This window comes from Botryllus schlosseri, chromosome 5 (genome assembly GCF_051294905.1).
Source record: "Botryllus schlosseri isolate E-star chromosome 5, Bs_hap1, whole genome shotgun sequence".
Classification (NCBI taxonomy): domain Eukaryota; kingdom Metazoa; phylum Chordata; class Ascidiacea; order Stolidobranchia; family Styelidae; genus Botryllus; species Botryllus schlosseri.
The window spans coordinates 9264838-9282929 of record NC_137240.1 but is presented as its reverse complement, the minus strand read 5'-3'; the positions used below and the strand labels follow the sequence as shown (position 1 = coordinate 9282929).

Sequence of the window (18092 nt, the reverse complement as noted above, 5' to 3'; positions counted from 1 at the left end):
TTCGAGACCAGCGGTATGATGTTGATGCTAATCTCGATATATATAGAATATATCTGATGCTGGTTCATGGACCCCGTGTTTTATCGTTAACGGGAGTTTTATCGCTTTAATTCCGTGCTATCTTGTTATGCAATATTAGCTGAATGGTAAGCCCACCACCACAGAGGTTTGCGTTACAAAATCATAAGATTTAATATGATATACCACGCAACTGTGATACAATCGGAACGTTTTAGTGCATTTCAAAGCACGAAAAGCGATGACTTGTTGCATCAGATGTTGCATATATTCAATTGTTCCTCTGATAATCAACAGGCCATGTCCTCGGTATAATTGGAAATTCCTTTTTCAGACAATATAGCCGGTAAAAACGATAAAGTAGTTAATGTCGAGTAGCAGATATACCAAATATTGACAAGCTATCACTCTTCTGCACTGAACACTGCTCAGACGCGATCGACTTATCGTATACGATTTGGAGCTTTTCATTGAAATAAAAGCTGATAAAAAGTTGCCATGGGTTCTACGGCTAGGCAACGCAACTCTAAAACCAAAGGAGTATTGGATACCGTGAGCGGCAGGTGAGTCAATATCGTTTTTATGATGTATTTCGCTTGGAAAACCATGCTGGATGCAGGTGGTGACGCACGAGTGATCATCAGAGATCTGTCAGGCCACATCTTTACGAAATATGTTTGCAGAATCGACTGCATTATAGATTTCAATATCGGTTATACGTTCAGGCTTGTACGTAATTTGACTATAATCACGCTCTCACTTATACTGGCAAAGAGACGACACATTCAGCAAATAGTACCCAGTGTGTCAGTATCCGCTTTTTCGTCTAATTATATTCTTGACATGCTCGTACATGATTTTCAGAGGCATGTCACTCAACCTCTAAAAGAATAACAGGAGCAAATTGTATTGTTATCACTTAAAAACCCAAAGAATAATTTCTATCCGTTTTCGGTCAGCTGTGCTCCATCTTGAAAGTCTCTGTACGCATACATACTTGTGTGGATAGCATAGTGTCATTTTATGGATGAACGGGGCGGTGGTATTGTTACGGTGCATCTATGTGTATCTATTTCTTGCATAGATAGCACAGGGATATATATATATCCCTGAGATAGCATAGCATAATATATTAAACTTTCAATAGGAAAAGGTCCCTAAAATAATTTTATATTTACCGCTTCGTAACCAGAGTGTTGCAATAAGTTGCAGTCGGTGAAAATGTAATAATATAATTTCTTCGGGGCGCACTATGAAACCACTAGATTAGATGACGGCTGTGGGTGTAAGAGTGTAGGGGTAGGAAGGAGATGAGCAATGCCCGACAGCAACGTAGAGACACACAATCGCTAGCCACATGCCGGACGCAATCAGGCGTAACGACAAATCTCGCTGAATGAGACTCCGGAAATTTACTCACACTCGACGTACGCGTTGCATCATGATGAGCCATTTGGTATCTGGCAACCATACTGTTGAGTGTAGACAGCACAGACCTTATGCAATACCGTGATAAATATTTATAGCTTAATGCAGAAGAGGCATGTCTTGTCCACCGAAGATAAATTACGGAGTCGCTATTTATGAGTACCCAAGTAATGTGTTCGCAAAGATTTTGTAGCGGTGGAATTCAATAGAGTTGTGTAGCCTTTACTTTCATGCAGACCCTACGTACAACTACAATTCGCCTAAGTCATACTTAGGGAAACGTTTTCTCAGTACAAATGCTACTGTGTTAAATATATACGTGGAAACTTGCGACATTTCACACGGTGAATGACTTCAGCACAGAAATGCAGATCCCAGGCACTGTATCAGCTAATAGAACCAGCAATTCGTGAATGCTATAGAAGTAATGTTGTCGACATTCAGGGAAAAACCACGTCAAAATCATCTCTATTATTTTCTTCTTTTTACTGCAATGTCATAGATGTAATAAAGGTACATATAGGTCGTCGAGTTTATTAGTTATTTTCAGGCTAGGAAGAATGTCCTCGTCATGTTTGGTGGTTTGGCGTATTTTGAGATCAGCTGCTGTAGCAGCAGCTTCAGCAGCCACCAAGTTTATTTTCCAGTTCGGCGATGCTAATCTTACTTTTTCTCAATACTGCCGGCTAACCGAGAGTCGTCACTGGTCAAAACGAGCGAGAGGTAGCTAGATCTAGAATCTAGAAACACACAATGAACTTCACTTAGCTTGTTTTCCGCACGATCGTTTGGAAAAAAAGCGGTTAAGAAGAAAAAGGTGATTGGTAAATGGTATGAGCTTAAATCCCTCGGACTGCGCAATAATATATCATTGGTCAGCAGCATATCCTAGGCATAACTTTACTCCTAAATAGCACTTCTGTCCATTGGATATATCAGCACTAGTAACACATCGGCTCTCTATTTTGCAAATTCTGATTATGGATGCACAAAGCAGGAATCGTCGATATTCAAGGTATTTATGTCTTACAGGGTGATGTAGATCAGATGTAGAAGTTGAACTTTACGATACGTAGATCGTGCGCTTGCTTGGTGGCGACTGTTTAGCCGAGGTGCTAATATAGAGTGTTATATCCGGTGTGAAACTTTGACTAGCGTTGTCTTTCACGCCGTGTATCGGGGCTTATACGGGACGTAGCAGTCTCGATATATTATGCCAAATATGAAGATAATATATTATCTTCTTTGAGAATGAAGCAGCGTGTAGAGCCCTTGCTTTTGTGTTCGAACAATGTAAGGAAGCGTAGTTTTGTGTGGTGTTACGCTTTGTATGGGGATTTATGCAATATCAGAGAAAGATGATTTGTGTCTGTCTGCGAGCGCCCTGGAAATATTTTTGTTGTTCGTGCAGTCATTTAACGACTATCCGTTTTATCAATTAACAGTCATTTCTAGCAAATAACTCGTAGTGACTCACGTTAGGGGTTTTCGGCGTGACGTTACGATAACCCAATCCATGTAATTATCCTTACGTGGCCTTGAACAACAGGTTGTTGATATCGAAGTATGGACTTCGTTCCCCGAAAATTTAATATCGAACGGAATGTAAAAGACAAATACGGCGGCCCCTGTCGTCCGGTGACGTATTTTCGTTGGTTCATTAGCTTAAATACATATCGTGCGCATGGGAGCATGCGTACAAGTGTACATAGAAGTCAGTCCCTATCCCAGAAACGACACGGATCGTAACAATGAGGCGATGTCAATGAGGCAATTAAATTACACGACCGCATATAGATCGTAACAAAGACGCTGCTATTTACAAGGCAATCCGATCATGAATTGATACATTGCGATTTATGTCGAAACAATAAACTGCTAATGGCGAGCAAGGATAGAATTCAACGCAACAGTACACTACCATTGGCGTGATATACACTGGCACGAAACTGGACAAATTGCTGCGTAGGAACAACCCACTCTTTTTCAGAAGTAAAATCAGTTACTACCCATGGTCGTGTACTTTGTATCGTGTTACTGAACATAAGCAGCTTCGTAATGAGGTGACGTTTCAAGCACTACAAATGCTTCTGTACGTCATTACCGTAAATGACCACTGACAAGTCAGCATTGCATGCTTGCTGGTTCTGATTCGTTGTATTAATATTTTCGTCCTTCAAAACACCACGCCATTGCGATAAAATGACATGATTGAAGGGTGTCGAAACGACTTGGAGTGTCCTTACAACCTGACACACACTTTGGCCTGGAACATGTAAATAGGAGGTATGCACTATTGCACACTAAATGAAAGCATCAGAAGATTACCGTACATAAAAAGTTGTTGGCAAAGCTGGGTAACGCGAGATGTTCACGTATGGTTCCCCCAGGCAAGTTTCAGTATATACAGTCTCAGTGATGGCGCTTGTTATCCTATACCGACTCCGTGACTCTTTGATAGGAGAGCGCCGATGGAGTATTCTAAAAGTGGCCATTGAACGCCCCAGAGGGGTGGTATTGAAAGGTTCACGCACAAGAATTAGAGTATACGTCGGTCGACGTGTTGACGCCGTGCGTCTTCAGTTCTCAATTTCTAATCTAAAATGACTGACCAGAGCCTCCGCACATTGCGTTGGAAATGTCCCTTGAGAAATCTTTTAACCGCTCGTACATATAGCGACTACGCTTCATTTAGCCGCTCCCACAGGACGATATGCGACGCGTAATTTGTTAAGATTTTGTATTGAAATTGGTGAATTCGTTCGTTGAAATCTTTTACTTTTTCACCGCTGGTATCGCCATTACTATTGTATGCTGTGTAGAATTTTAGAACATCGAAAAAGCGAGGTCATCGCGGTACGTCATCGAAAAACTGTCAACGTACAAATGAGTCAGAGAGCTTTGTAATAGGTCGTCACGTGACTATTCGCGCCCAACCGATCAATCTCAACCGGGCGTAAAGCGTTGACGTTTGCTGCGTTGTAAAACACACGGTATTTCCATAACTTACAACGCCGTTCTATTACCGGGAAGGGAGCAAGTTGTATACAAATATATTTGCCAGGCTGTCTGTATTGCATGCATCGGAAAACTACACGCGTGTATGTTCTGCGAAGCGCGACCATCTAATTTTTCCGTTCCATTTGATAGCGTTGCTCTCCCATCGTTCTGATGCCGTGATTTCATTGGCAGCTTTGAGTATTCTGGATGAACCCGGCAAAACTTATACCAAATCTATCCTCACGCGCGTCGGGCTTAAAAAATCTATTTGCAGGGTTAACATGGTCAAACATCTAGAGTCTAGACCTTGCTTTCTCAAAAAGCAGGCAGGCGAAATCATCGCTTTCCACGCTAGTAGCGTTGTAAATAATCGCCGATGCGTGCGCGATACGAGTGAGTAATTCCCCTGCGCATGTTGATAGCTCGATACTAATCGGTTTAAACCAGGCCGAGTCTCCTAAAAAAAGATTCGGCCATGCTATTCTCCGCAGAATCATTTGAAGAAATGGTCAGGCGTTCTCAGACACGGGTCGCGTATTATTGGCTGCTTTCATAAATCAACGATGTTAATTGCCTTGAAAATCTTACAATATAGCGACCGGTTTTCTTATTCATTGTACATTTTCGGATGATGTCCGTCTAGATATCTTGTTCGATATTTTTGTCCCCACGACTTCTTCAGTAATTTACCGGGTCGGAAGCAATGCATCCGTTATCTTAGCTAGAAAACATTGTCAATAGCGCCGTGCTTTGATTACGTGGAGATTACACCTCGTCGTCGTAATGATTTTTGCCGATGCGTGCTGTCAGTTCGATGCTGGCACCTCGAATCCGTGACAGAACGGGACAGTGTTAGTTTCTCAACATTCACTCGTGGTAATGAGAAGAGTACTTGTCGCTGCAATTTACTATTGTGTTTATTGATTCTCCGATAAGGCCAAGTTAAATGTCTGACGACCCGCCGTGCAAACAAGCCCGCTTTCCCGGAAAGGTATCAATAATCCCGTGCTTAAAGATATTTAAACGTGTATGGGCTACAAACTTCGTGGCTGAGACGTGCCACTAGGCGGTATACAAAATATCACGTTGCGGAAATCGGCTGCATATCTTTACGAAAATATTGTCGACATGTCTTCGGACGCCATCAGGTGGCGTTTTACACTCTAACCACGTGACGAAGAGATCGTTATCAGTGGTTATTCGGCTGGTCTTGAGATGGTTATCTTGTTTTGCAGGATATCGGGAGACTCTGGCGCTTCAAGCGACTGTTGTATTAGCATCACTCCTGAGCTAGAGGCGGAGAACGATATGAATTGCAGCAAAGAACGGCAGCACTTAGAAAGTTCTGGAAGGTAAGGCTGCCAGCACCAGCTGCGTGTGATTACCGGAGTATTCGCACCGGCGAAAATAAACCCCTGCGTGTTTTAAGAAAAATATCAATACAAATATACCGGCGTCTGTAAATTTAATGCTAATGATGAATTCGCCTTGTACGTATTCTTTCCCCGGGACGCTTAACGCCGTGCCCTTCAAATGCCCTTCACTAATCCTTACACTTTGAAATGTGTCGGTTAAGAAAATGGCAGTTCGTGCGATTTATTTCTGACAAGCATTTAATGCCGATTGTTCGTGAGAGCGCATCAGATCTCTGACTCGAACACTAAATACGATTCCGGCGAAAATATTATGATTAAACAAACCAAGAATACCTAATGCGGCCTGCGATAATAAATAAACTGACGATCCGCTATAATTTCCATTATCCGTATATTAGGTGTAGCAAGCTGTGTTGTTTACGTAATATCTCACGTTACACACCTTTTGGCGCAGGTAATACCCATTTCGAGTCATCGATGACCTTTTATTGTCACGTGTCTACGTGGCGCAGGTTTAAGGTTTTATCGGTCACGTATCGGAGTATTTGCAAACAATTCCTAATATTTCCGATTAGTATTGACTCTCCCTCTGGTTATGTGTTGCTACGCGCGTGCATCCGCGCACGGCACGGTACATATACAGTACGAGCTGTGACTCATCCTGTCATTCGCCATCCTGCAAATGACCGACAGTTATTATTAGACGACATTATCGAATTGGTACAGTAATTATAACACCATTTATATCCCGAGTAATTAATTTCCAAGTTCAAACCTTATCTCTTATTCACTTGATGCGAGCATTCACCAGTTGACTTGCGTTGTCTATTTCAGTGTCAAGTCGCTATCCGATTATAAATAAAGTCATTGTGGCAATACATATGAATGCTAACGCGGACAACAATATTCAACAATAAAGACCATCGCACAAGACCATTGCACAAGACCATCGGGAACTTATCACGATCGTGGTGCAATAGTGCGGCGTAATCGCGGCACCGATATTAAATAGGCTTTTCTCAATAGGACAACCTATAATTGTAAATCGGCGTGAAGCCAATTTCTATCCTACAAATGAGGTCATGATGAACTGAAACAAAAAACAAGGCAATCGCAGTGTTACGGAACTGTGTCACGGGGATTACGCAAGGATTATCGCGAGTATGAGATAAAAGTGTTTTGGTACTGGACAAAGCTGGACTTATATCCGGATACTTTATAGTTATATAACTTTTTATTACCTGAAGCTGTGGAGTTTGCACAAAAAACTCCTTTATCACTCACTGGCCCCTCATTCTCAATTTAAAATATATGTGATGATGCGTTAGAACAGGGGTTCTCAAAGTGTGGGCCATGGCCCACTGGTGGGCCACAAGAGCATTTGAGGTGGGCCACGGAGCTATTTGAAAAATTTTAGAAATAATCTAAGTTTAGTAATATTTGTTGTGTTAATCGCTAAAAAATAAATTCAAATTAGTTGATTATACATAGGCTACATTAAGCTTTTCATCCGACTCTGTTGAGACGTAGTGGTACGTATGGAGCCAGCATTTCAAGTCGAAAATGGGAGGCAGAAATGGCGACTTTTTCCACTGGCTATGACTGCCTATGGCTAACAGGAATTAAAATAATTTCGCCTATATAATACCTGCTGGAAGGTAATGCTGAAGTAACCAAGTATTCCGGCAGGGTCATAATGTCGTATGTCGTTGAAAGGGGTGTGCAATAAACTCGGAATGAAGTGTAATTGATGTATAGATTTACTGTACTTCGGCAGGTCGTATTATTGTAAGTTAAAAATGGCCATAATTACAAAGTATTAGCAACTTCTGGAGGAGGTATACTGCACCACCACAAGAATAGTAGTGGATTGAGGATTCAGCGAAGAGAATTAATATTTGGAGCCTGTTTAAAATGCCATGCCTGTAAATCAATGTAGCCTACATAATGTAAGAGTCACATGAATTGATAGTATTACTGGATTGAATATTCCGACATCGCAACTTCAGTTGGTTCAGTACGTGACATACAATGTAGTACATTGTACAGCATGCATAATAAGACAATCCTCCACTCCTCTGTAGTACCCCATTCACCAATGAATTGTTTGAAGCTGGCCCAGAATGATTATACTATTCCCCTCAATAGTGGAACTAAAATCCCAATCACACAGTGTATGCGGGAATTCGATCATTGTGTTTTGCGAAGCGGACGATCATAAAATACTCAGAAGTTTTAGCATATGATCTACCAGAGTCGTAACTGCCGCACCCAAACCCCCAATTGGGGGAGCTAGAAGATTATTTCGTTCACGCGACTTCATGCCCCGGCGTGTTTATACTTTAATTTTATTAGTAAATAAGGAGAAAATATGACTTTAAGATTAGAGGTGGGCCACAGCACATTTTCGAACCGGAAAATGGGCCACGGCCAAGAAAGGGCTGAGAACCCCTGCGTTAGAATGATACATTAGGTAAGTGCGTCAGTGGAATTACTTCCTCTAATATTTTCCGGGTTCGCAACATCATGACCTTGACAAATCGGCGTCATTAGCTTTTAGAGTTAAGCCGGCAAGAGTCGATATATCTTTCGGGGCACTTATTCCTACTAAAAAGCACACTCGGATGTATTTTCCGGATTTAATAATGCGTCTGTATTTTTGCGCAGTAATTCCACGAAAGGTACCAACATGAGCACGAGCAGCTTCCAAAACAACAACATGGAAGACAAGGTTTTCCAGCGGTACGTCGGCAAAGAATTTGACGACACTGTGTCACACCGGTCAACGCACATGCAGAGACGCAAGAAATCGAGGTAATTGGATTCGAATAGCGCACAGCCGTATACCGCGCGTGCAGTCGTTTAGCGTCATATGCGGAAACTGTCAATAGATAGCCATCTCGTATCGCATCTACGATCTCATCGACACGTCATAGCTCGACCCACATTAATTCAGTGACACATATACACCCGCAAATACTCAAACGGCTGCTAGGCCGGTTCAACATTAATTCTCCGCAGAAGTTGATCACGAGAGATATTATCAACGCGATATATCAGCGTTGCTTGAAGTTTTGGTCTTTATCGTTTGCACCACTGAGTGCTAGGCGCGTGAGAATTGTAATAATAATCATTTGACCTCCTTGCGACCGCACTGGACTTTGGATGTCGTGTTCTTGAACTGCACAGCTCATTAAAACTACGACCGGCATAATCACAGGTTCATCAAAAAGACAGGCCACTGCAATGTCAGCCACGCTAACGTACAAGGCAAACCAAAGCGATTCATAGCCGACATCTTTACGACATGCGTGGATTTACGATGGCGTTGGAACCTTCTTCTGTTCACCACTGCGTTCGTAGTGAGGTAAGAGCGGATAAGCCCCGGTGCAGCTTTGATAATTTTGATACCATTCTATTTCCGATGTACCGTATCACTTTAGCTATATACAAACGAATGTGAAATAGATGTATCTCCTCGATAATCCGATTTTGGGTAAACAAGCATTGGATTCGAAGCAATCACTCAGGCGGCCTCTGAGCTAACCAGTGACATCGCGAGTTTAGTGACGTTAAAGTCCGAGAAGGTATTGAGTACATGAGTAATGACGAAATAATTCGGCGAATTACCTTGTTTGTTACGACACTGATGCGGCGCGGGGATATCAAGTTGAACTTGGCTTTATGTCGCTGATCCGCTTACGGCAAAACGGCACTTGTCGCAATAGATTGTGGCCATGAGCAAGTAATATTTCACCGCGGTATTGAGTAGTTCGTGTTGGGATTAGGTTTGTGCAATTTACGTCTGGATCTCTACACTACTACACATTACCTGTATTTTTCGATAGGATCTTGTTCTAAAGGTTCCATACGTACAGTCAAATACGTCAGATTGTCGGAAGTAGTGTATATTTTGTTACGGCGGAAAACGGGTCAATGTGTATCGTACGAAGTCTTTAATATTTCATTGCCACACAATTTTTTCGCATTTCCTCATTCAACAAGTGCGCGCCAAATAGATGTCATTGCGCCTGGCATATTTAATCATGCCGCACTCAAGTAGCTTACGACGGAGCATGAAAGTTTTATGGGCCGCGGTTATCGCGCACGACAAACCTTGAATTTATATCTTTAATCCGTGTGGCCTTCTGACATTGCCGAGAAAACAATGTGCTGGTACAATGGCTCTGTACGTATGAAAGACATATTTGCGTCTTTTCAATTAGGTGTTAATTTATTTGATTGGCCCTATTAAGGTGAGGAATTTACGGCGTTACCGCGAATTGTTAGTAATGAGCACGCCGTTTGGCATAACCGTGTTTGTAAACTGCACAAGTGCACACCGGTTGCTTTAAGTTAACGGTATCGTTAGACCTAAATAAATGTGCTTGGAAATTGATATCAATATCATAATTTTGTCCTTGTTGCTTAAAACAGTTCTTGTGTTTTCAGCTGGATTTTCTTCGGATTGATTTACTGGGCGATATCTCTAACGCATGGCGATTTTGCGGCAGACCCGATAAACAGGCCCGAGAAAGTCTGCGTCAATAACGTCGATCACAACGCGCCGTTCACGTCGGCTTTTCTCTTCTCGCTAGAGACACAAACAACGATAGGTAAGTGGCCAGTGGAATGGTTGATAAGTTAACAGAAAACGCTGGTTGGTAAGTCGATATCTAGTGTAGAGTCAGCAATCCAAGGTACGCCCCGGTTGTAAATGCAAACCCTCGGACTACAGCAACTAGACCAGCACATGCAGTGTCATCCAATAACAACTATATGACGGCATAACGCTTGCATTTCCGCAGTCTTCCAAAATAACAGATAGCTTATTACGGGCGTGCCACTTCCTACATACCGCCGCGCCGCGATTAATCGGCCACAATTACCGTATTTTGTTTATTTCGACGCAAAGCCGATTTGTTTTCACACTCACGCAAGTACTAGTACTTTTGGAAGACTCGTTGGGAGTGGGTACTTACAGCTCACCAGTATTTTCTGACACTGCAGTGAATTATAAGCTAACCAGATAGTGTGAACGGTAGTTTACAACGTGTTTTATATTGCAGGTTACGGGTTCCGAGTCGTAAACGAGGTATGCATAAGCGCAATCGTAACTGTCGTCGTGCAGTCAATATTCGGGTGTTTCATCGACGCTTTTATGATCGGTCTCATCATGGCTAAGATCTCAAGGTGTGTTTGCGTTTGGAACGCAGAATCGATTGTTGTTTAGCTAAAACCATGTTTGTTTCCAGACCGAAAAAACGGGCCGAGACCTTGCTCTTCAGCGAGAACGCTGTCATCAGCAGACGCGATGGTGACCTGTGTTTAATGATTCGTGTCGGTAACTTGCGAAAAAGCCATTTAGTTGAAGCCACCATAAGGTATAAATCGGGTTTACTTAATGTCTAGCCGCGCCGAAAACTTACCCATTATCTCTCCGCTTCAGAATGCAATACCTTCACTCTCGCACCACGATCGAGGGGGAGTACATCCCGCTGGAGCAAATCGATTTGTTTCTCGACTTGAAGAACGACTCGGACCGCATCTTTTTAGTGACGCCTCAAACTATCTGCCATCCCATCACCGCCGACAGCCCGCTTTATAATTTGAGCCGGGAGTCGTTGAAGACTTCTAAATTCGAGGTGGGTGGTAATATCCAGATTTCGTTGCCAAACAGACAGACAGTCGTCGAGCATGTTCACAAGTCAACATACGAGCAGACTATACGGATGGAATACTAGCCGCCGAGATTACCAGACCACGATCTGACATGTCCATTTCACCTCCCAATACAACCAGTTTGATTTTCATAACCTGTCCTTTTCTTAACCCGTTCTCTTGTGTTACTTATAATTCAGTGTACAATTGTACATGTACATGCCTTTTATTCACATAGTCAAGGGAGGCCAAGGTCGGTGTTTGATTGAGAGACTACTCTCAAGTTGTTTCGACTTCTTCCTATCTTTTCATTTTATCGCAATCTTGTGATGTTTTGAATCGATGAAATCGTTAATAAACTGAATTGAGCTGTATTTGAAAGATCTTTTCGCTTCCGCAGTACTCGCCTTGTACGCGAGAACGGCGCCATCGTAGCCATATATATCAACGTATTCTTCTTCTCACAGATCATAGTGATATTGGAGGGCATGGTAGAAGCCACCGGCATGACAACGCAAGCTAGAGCCTCCTACATTCCCGATGAAATTCTGTGGGGACACCGATTTCAGAACGTCGTCACCTTCTCGGGTGACAGCGGCTACCGCGTCGACTTCAAAAAGTTCAACAAGGTAAGCTTGTGCTCTCATCGGACGTGGCATGATCGTGCTTTGTAATCTTAAGCGATTACCGCGTTTACGGCATTTTCAAGTGATCGCCATCAAATATTTTGCATTCACAATACATTTCTCAACTTCTTACATTTGCGGGAATGTGACATAAACTGAACACTTGACAACAAGGAATAGTGCATTGTATCCAGTTATTGACCGTAGAAACGTCTGGTTTGTAACGTGCACTTGTCATGATCGTTAATGCATCACAAGTATTAGCTATGTGTGTCATTGCGTCGTTGGTAACGAATGACCGGCACGTAATCAGTGGATATTCGATGAGGTACGGTATTGTGTTCGGATATGTGTATATCTGTTCAACACTCAAGTTCAAGGAATCAAAATAAATGTAAGCGCGAATAATCGACCATGTTTGACCCTTCGTGCCCTAGAACACATCGGCCAGTAACATTCCGATTTGAATGATGCTTTCGAGAGATCCTGTCTGCAGCGCTTTCTATGTGTATCCAGTCGCGTATGCGGAAGGCGTTTTGAATTGGCGATTTACGTCACAAATGTAGTCATCTTCTCGAGCCCAGAGTGAGCGTGGTAAATAACATAACGCCGGGAGAAATCTAGCCACTTCTAAGCGACTTATTGGCATAAATCAGTGCGGGATGCGTGCGTCACTAAGCCGCTGCCTGTGCCTCGTTTCATCCGTTTCGCGATAGATTGAATCATCGGTTTCGTCACCGCGTTTCAGGCTGACAAAGTCCGCAACCACCCGTCGTGCTCCGCCAGCGATATGGACAATCTCAGCTTGCATTTGCCGGACGGATCCGTGACCGACTCCGTGAAAAGACGAAGCCCAGCGGTCGACGTCAGGTGAGCGCTGTTTGCTGGATAAATAACCCGCGTCTTTGTTCGGGAAATTCCTGACCTGACACAGTTCACAGTTTTGAGTCCACGCCTGTTTGATTAACCGTGCTAAGGTTAAGGATAAATTAAATATGTCCTAAGACAATACGGTTCAGAGTTTAGGATGTCGGACAGAAGGAGAGAGAGAGAGAGAGAGAGAGAGGAATGTAATATCGTACGCATTATATGACTGTCATCAAAATATTTCTTGTCACCATTCTGTGACATCACACAGAAAAGCACGTAGTAAGAACCATATGTGGTCAAAGTTCTCTTTATTCGTATTCACGTAGAAGTAGATGTGACTTCATGACTTTTTAATCACACAATAGAAGTTAGGATTTTCAAGCGAGTACTAATATTTTGGGCCTAGTTAGTTTTGCCTAAAAATGAATGAATAGAAGTGTGGAAGTAGTGCGAATAGGTACGTAATCATACAGTAAAACTTGGAAATGAGAACCAGAGGTGGTAAATGTAGGCACTAGGCATCGTTGGTGCTTGAGCAGGAGTAGAAGTAACGGGCAGTAGGCAAAAGCTATTTGAGATCTCCGAAAAAGTAGAGTTACTCTATTACTGAACACCTCTAAAAATAACTGACATCGTGTAATACTGTGCGTGGGCACAGTCGGTACCGAGACTGGTCCACTAGATCTCGAATGTTTTCAATGTAGAAACATGATCCCGACGACCTCTCGGGCTAAAGTAGGCTAGCAGCGCGGCGTGCACGATTGCTAAACACACAATCGTGATTCGCGCGCCTGTCAAAGCACTTAAAACCGGCATGCGCAACTTAAACACAACCCCCGAGAATAAACCCGCCCGCAAAACTAGGCCGCTCGCGCTCGCATTCGAATCGCAAAGTTCACCGATGGTTCATCTATGGGCTCGTGTCGCTACCTGGCCACAGACGCAGCGGTGTCTTGCAAAGCCCGGGCCGCGTTGTAAGTCAGCGTTATAGTTCAGCGATCATAATTAGAGCTGGGCACATTTATTATTATCGAATCGAGAATTAATTGTTATGAATCGAGTCGATTATAGTGACACGCGATACGTTCGATGCTGAAACTATAGTTTCGATACTTTCTTCCCACCTGGAAAGCCTTGAAACCTCAATAGATAGTATCACAGTATCCAAAACATGTGACACAAAGCTACGCACGTTAGAAGAAACTTTCCGCGAAGTAGCGATCGACCCGCTGAAATCATTTCTCAAAGACGAGAAAATGAGACATATAACAGGCATTGTATCCTGCGGTAGCATAAAAGGTACATATTTGAACTTTCCGAATCACCCACAATTAATGATACTCCAATAATCGACGCGATTCTAAGCATAATACTCGATTAGGAATTGAATAACTCAGATATTCGATTCTGCCAAGCCCTGACTTTATAATAAGGAATACCATCCTGGCGTAGAAATATCATAAATGTCGATATATCGCGAATCAAAACCACAGCAACAATATACTGTCTCGTTTTCAGACGTAACATACGGCGCGCTAACTCTAACGCGTCTCAGGCCCGCGACTCTGGCTACACCAACGAGGAAGACGAACACTGCATGCGAGCTTTGGATCAGTCTTCCATGGCGAGCACTGTTGCTGACGTAAGCGCGGATTCTGCCGGAAGATGGCCGGTGGGGCAGATGCGGCGGGCGAGTCAACGCGGCGGGGTAAGAATATTTGCTTCCGATCGAGTCACAAGGGCTTGGGCACGAGGCTTCAAGTATAACTTGTTATAATTCAAGTCTGTTTCGATATACCTGTGCCGTTCACACTAAGAGTGATGGTTTATCAACAAAAATAGTTTCAATAATTCATTTCCACTGCAAAAGTGTCGAAACCGTGGTTAGTCGTGTCTTGGTCCGCCTGTGATTATACGGCGCTCCAACAACTATTATTATATTATCATTTTTGATTTCTCCGACTTTGACCCTCAAGTCAGAATCGTATTGATAACTCTCGTGTACTTTTCCAGATGAAACCGGCCGACTACATTACGATGGAAGACGAGAGATCGCATTCTCCAAAACGCGCGCACGGCGCCAACAGCGCGGACATCGCCTGCGATGCCCTCTCGAAAGCGAAGCACATCGCGTCCGATGAAATCGAGAAAAAGGGCGGTCCCGCGGGTGGCGAGGAGTCCATGAAGTTACTGAGCGCGCACTCGAACGGCGCTGTCGTGGTGTGCGCGTCGCAGTCACCAGCCAGCGCGCAAAGGTTGTCCGAATCGGTCGTGTAATCTGCGATCCGGCGATATCGCGCGTACCGGGAAACCGGGAGTCGAGAAATCTTCGGAATTCGTGCCCTTGAGATTGACGCCGCGCAATCCGCGGTTTGATAATGCGAAAGCTCGAATGCGAAATTATGGGAGGCGCGAAAATGAATGTCAAGCCGGCCCGAAAGTTCGCGGAAAACTTTCGGAACCTACATGGGACATCAGTAAGACATGACTGGAACGTCAATATGACATCAATGGAACATAGGACTATCGACATACACGGGACATACGAGGGACACATAGGACATTTCTACAGCATCATTGTGACTGACATAAAGACACGGACACGACAGCAGATGACGACACGAAAACAGGATTCACAAGCGCACACATAGTAAATCCGTGTCGGCTTTGTTGGTCTCGGAAAACGCAACTGCTTTTTATACATATCGCGAATAATATTTATTGAATTCAAAGATTTTTACATATATTTTTACGACCTCGTCGGACTTTGTGACAAGTTACAGCATTCTGCACTAAAGTTGTCAATAAGGTGAAAGCTAGTGACCCCGCGACGTGGCGATATGTCGGCGCTAGCAAAGCCGTCGTATCGCCGAATATTTTCGATTGCGTCCGCCGCGAACCAGGCCATGAGCACACTCTTGTGACCTTGACGCCTCGCGAATCATATTATATTCCCTTTGGGATCCTCTCACTTCTGCCACATTTATGTACATATCACACGCGATCGGACCATTTCAAATTATATTAGCGGAATCCTGTCTCCACTGTGGGGCCCGTATGCTTGTTTAACTTCGACGCGACGCCGATATCTCAATAATGAAATCCGTTATATTTATAAATTATGCTTACTGGTGCCTTACTGCGAATTTCGAAATTGTTACTTACTTCTCTGCGATTTTAATAACCTTATGCTATTTCGTCTATTTATTCATTGTATTGTGCGGCTTCCAGTGAGATTTATTCCTAATTTTTTACTGAAATTATCGCTATTGAATGTTTTTGCGGGGTTTGATTACAATATAAATGATCCCGATTTTATGTGTTCTTGTGGTTCGCGTGGTAAATAGATTGCTGCTGTATGCGATGAAGGAGAACTTTGAGCAGCAAACTATAGTAGTTTCAGTTTCGCTCCAAGCTTATCAAATATCTGGATCAAACCGGGTAAACCCAGAATTCAAAATTTACTGGTATCCAACACTTGCCGTACAGAACTCTTATCGCGCGGTGAAACGGAAGTGCGACGAAAAACGAGCAAGTCTTATTCAAGCGTTATTGCAACCCCTAGCGGCACGCTACAAATAAAACTCCACAATGTCGCTAGATCACACGATTCGGCATATGTTATCTAGAAAACAGTGATGATGGTTATTTTATTCTGGAACTGACGGTGAGCTGCATAGAAAAATTGTTCGTTAATTTTCGAATATAGATCTCTAAATTACACAATTATTCATTACTGATGATAGCTGATAGCTAAGGGTTGCTTTTAATTTAACTACATCTATTTTGTATTCACCTGAAATCAATTGCCAAGTCAATTTACCATCATTTCATCATCAATTAATGAACACTGAACAGTTCATCGTTACTGCAATTACCAGGCTACTAGCCAGAGTAGCCACATAGAATAGGTTCCGGTTCTTTGAACAAGTGCATATCAATTATGCATGAATAAGCACAGCTGAATGTCACTAAAAGTGTCGTACTTCAATTGATTGGACCTGATTCAACTTCGCTCTCGAAACAGGGGCAGGTTATACGGAACCGACAGTCGTGTTACATCTCGGGCTGTGGAGTCGGTTCCTCTTACCACCGACTGCAACTCCGACTCCCGACATTTTCAATATACGTACTCTGATTCCGACTCCGGGGATTTCAAATTCACCGACTCCAGCTCCGACTCCGGTAAATATCAAATTCACTGACTCCAACTCCGACACCGACATTCCTGTAAATCTACTTGACATGTTTAGTTCATAGAAATTATGAAACTGTAGTCACAGAAAGAAATTAACTTAGCGATTGTCCGAAAACGTAAAAACTTGATGACTTCTGCAACTGGAAACGCACTTTTTGGTACAATTGGGTTCGACTTTAAAGTACCTGGAGTCGGAGTCGTATTCAGACCATTTTAACAAACTGACTCCAGCTATAGTATGTGCCTCTATAACTTCGACTCCTATACTCCAAGGATAACTACAGATATTCTGTGACTCCGACTGCAACAAGATAAAATTTAACGAAACTCTGACTTCACAGCCCTGGTTACATAGGGTTACCATACGTCCTCTTTTAAGAGGATTTGTCCTCTTTTTTGACTTTTTTGAAAGTGTCCTCGAAGGACGCCCTTTTGTCCTCTTTTTTGAGATTTTGTCCTCTTTTGAAAATTGAGGTCACATTTAGAGCAAAATGCGAGTGATATGCCTAAAATTAGTACAGAAGTGACGCTCCGGCGAGTTGACCTTTGACCTTTTCTTTTTTTTTTAGTCATCCAGCTACCAAGGTGGAGCGAAAAACGGTATTTTGAGTTCTGAACGGAAAGATGACCTTTTTTTTTAGTCAACCGATGACACAGTCGGAAAAATTCACCGATTTTTGAGAATTCTTCTCCGGTTTTGCAAGTCTCAAATTTCTGACAAAGTGTCCTCTTTTTACATTTCCAAAGTATGGTAAGCCCGTGGTTACATCCCTGCTTTTTGGCACAAATATCGTAGGGCTTGTAATTCATCGCTATTGTAAGCCAAAATTCGCTTCGAAAACCGGCTGCTTCTTAATGAGTTGTTTTGAATGAACGACAACATTAAAGGATTAAATGATTCAAAGGGGCACTGAT

General features: G+C 42.9%; 1 protein-coding gene across 2 annotated transcripts; it reads left to right on the top strand.

The window, feature by feature from the left end:
- Nucleotides 1–333: 333 nt before the first annotated feature.
- On the top strand, nt 334–16297 carry LOC145439684 (inward rectifier potassium channel 2-like). 2 transcript variants are annotated; one of them, XM_080317229.1, is made up of 12 exons: nt 334–581; nt 5682–5798; nt 8490–8636; nt 9043–9189; nt 10275–10438; nt 10892–11015; nt 11078–11206; nt 11272–11467; nt 11951–12112; nt 12858–12979; nt 14498–14687; nt 14993–16297. In XM_080317229.1, exons 1-12 carry the CDS (start codon nt 517–519, stop codon nt 15254–15256), a joined length of 1827 nt encoding a protein of 608 aa, XP_080173355.1. In that variant the 5' UTR covers nt 334–516; the 3' UTR covers nt 15257–16297. The 2 variants fall into 2 exon arrangements, with proteins under 2 accessions (XP_080173355.1, XP_080173357.1); XM_080317231.1 differs by lacking the exon at nt 334–581 and adding an exon at nt 1335–2461.
- Nucleotides 16298–18092: the final 1795 nt, after the last annotated feature.

Coding starts and splice junctions, on each gene's coding strand:
- LOC145439684 (XM_080317229.1), top strand. CDS start 517: ATGGGTTCTACGGCTAGGCAACGCAACTCTAAAACCAAAGGAGTATTG. Junction 5,799..8,489: donor CACTTAGAAAGTTCTGGAAG/GTAAGGCTGCCA, acceptor ATTTTTGCGCAG/TAATTCCACGAAAGGTACCA. Junction 12,113..12,857: donor ACTTCAAAAAGTTCAACAAG/GTAAGCTTGTGC, acceptor ACCGCGTTTCAG/GCTGACAAAGTCCGCAACCA.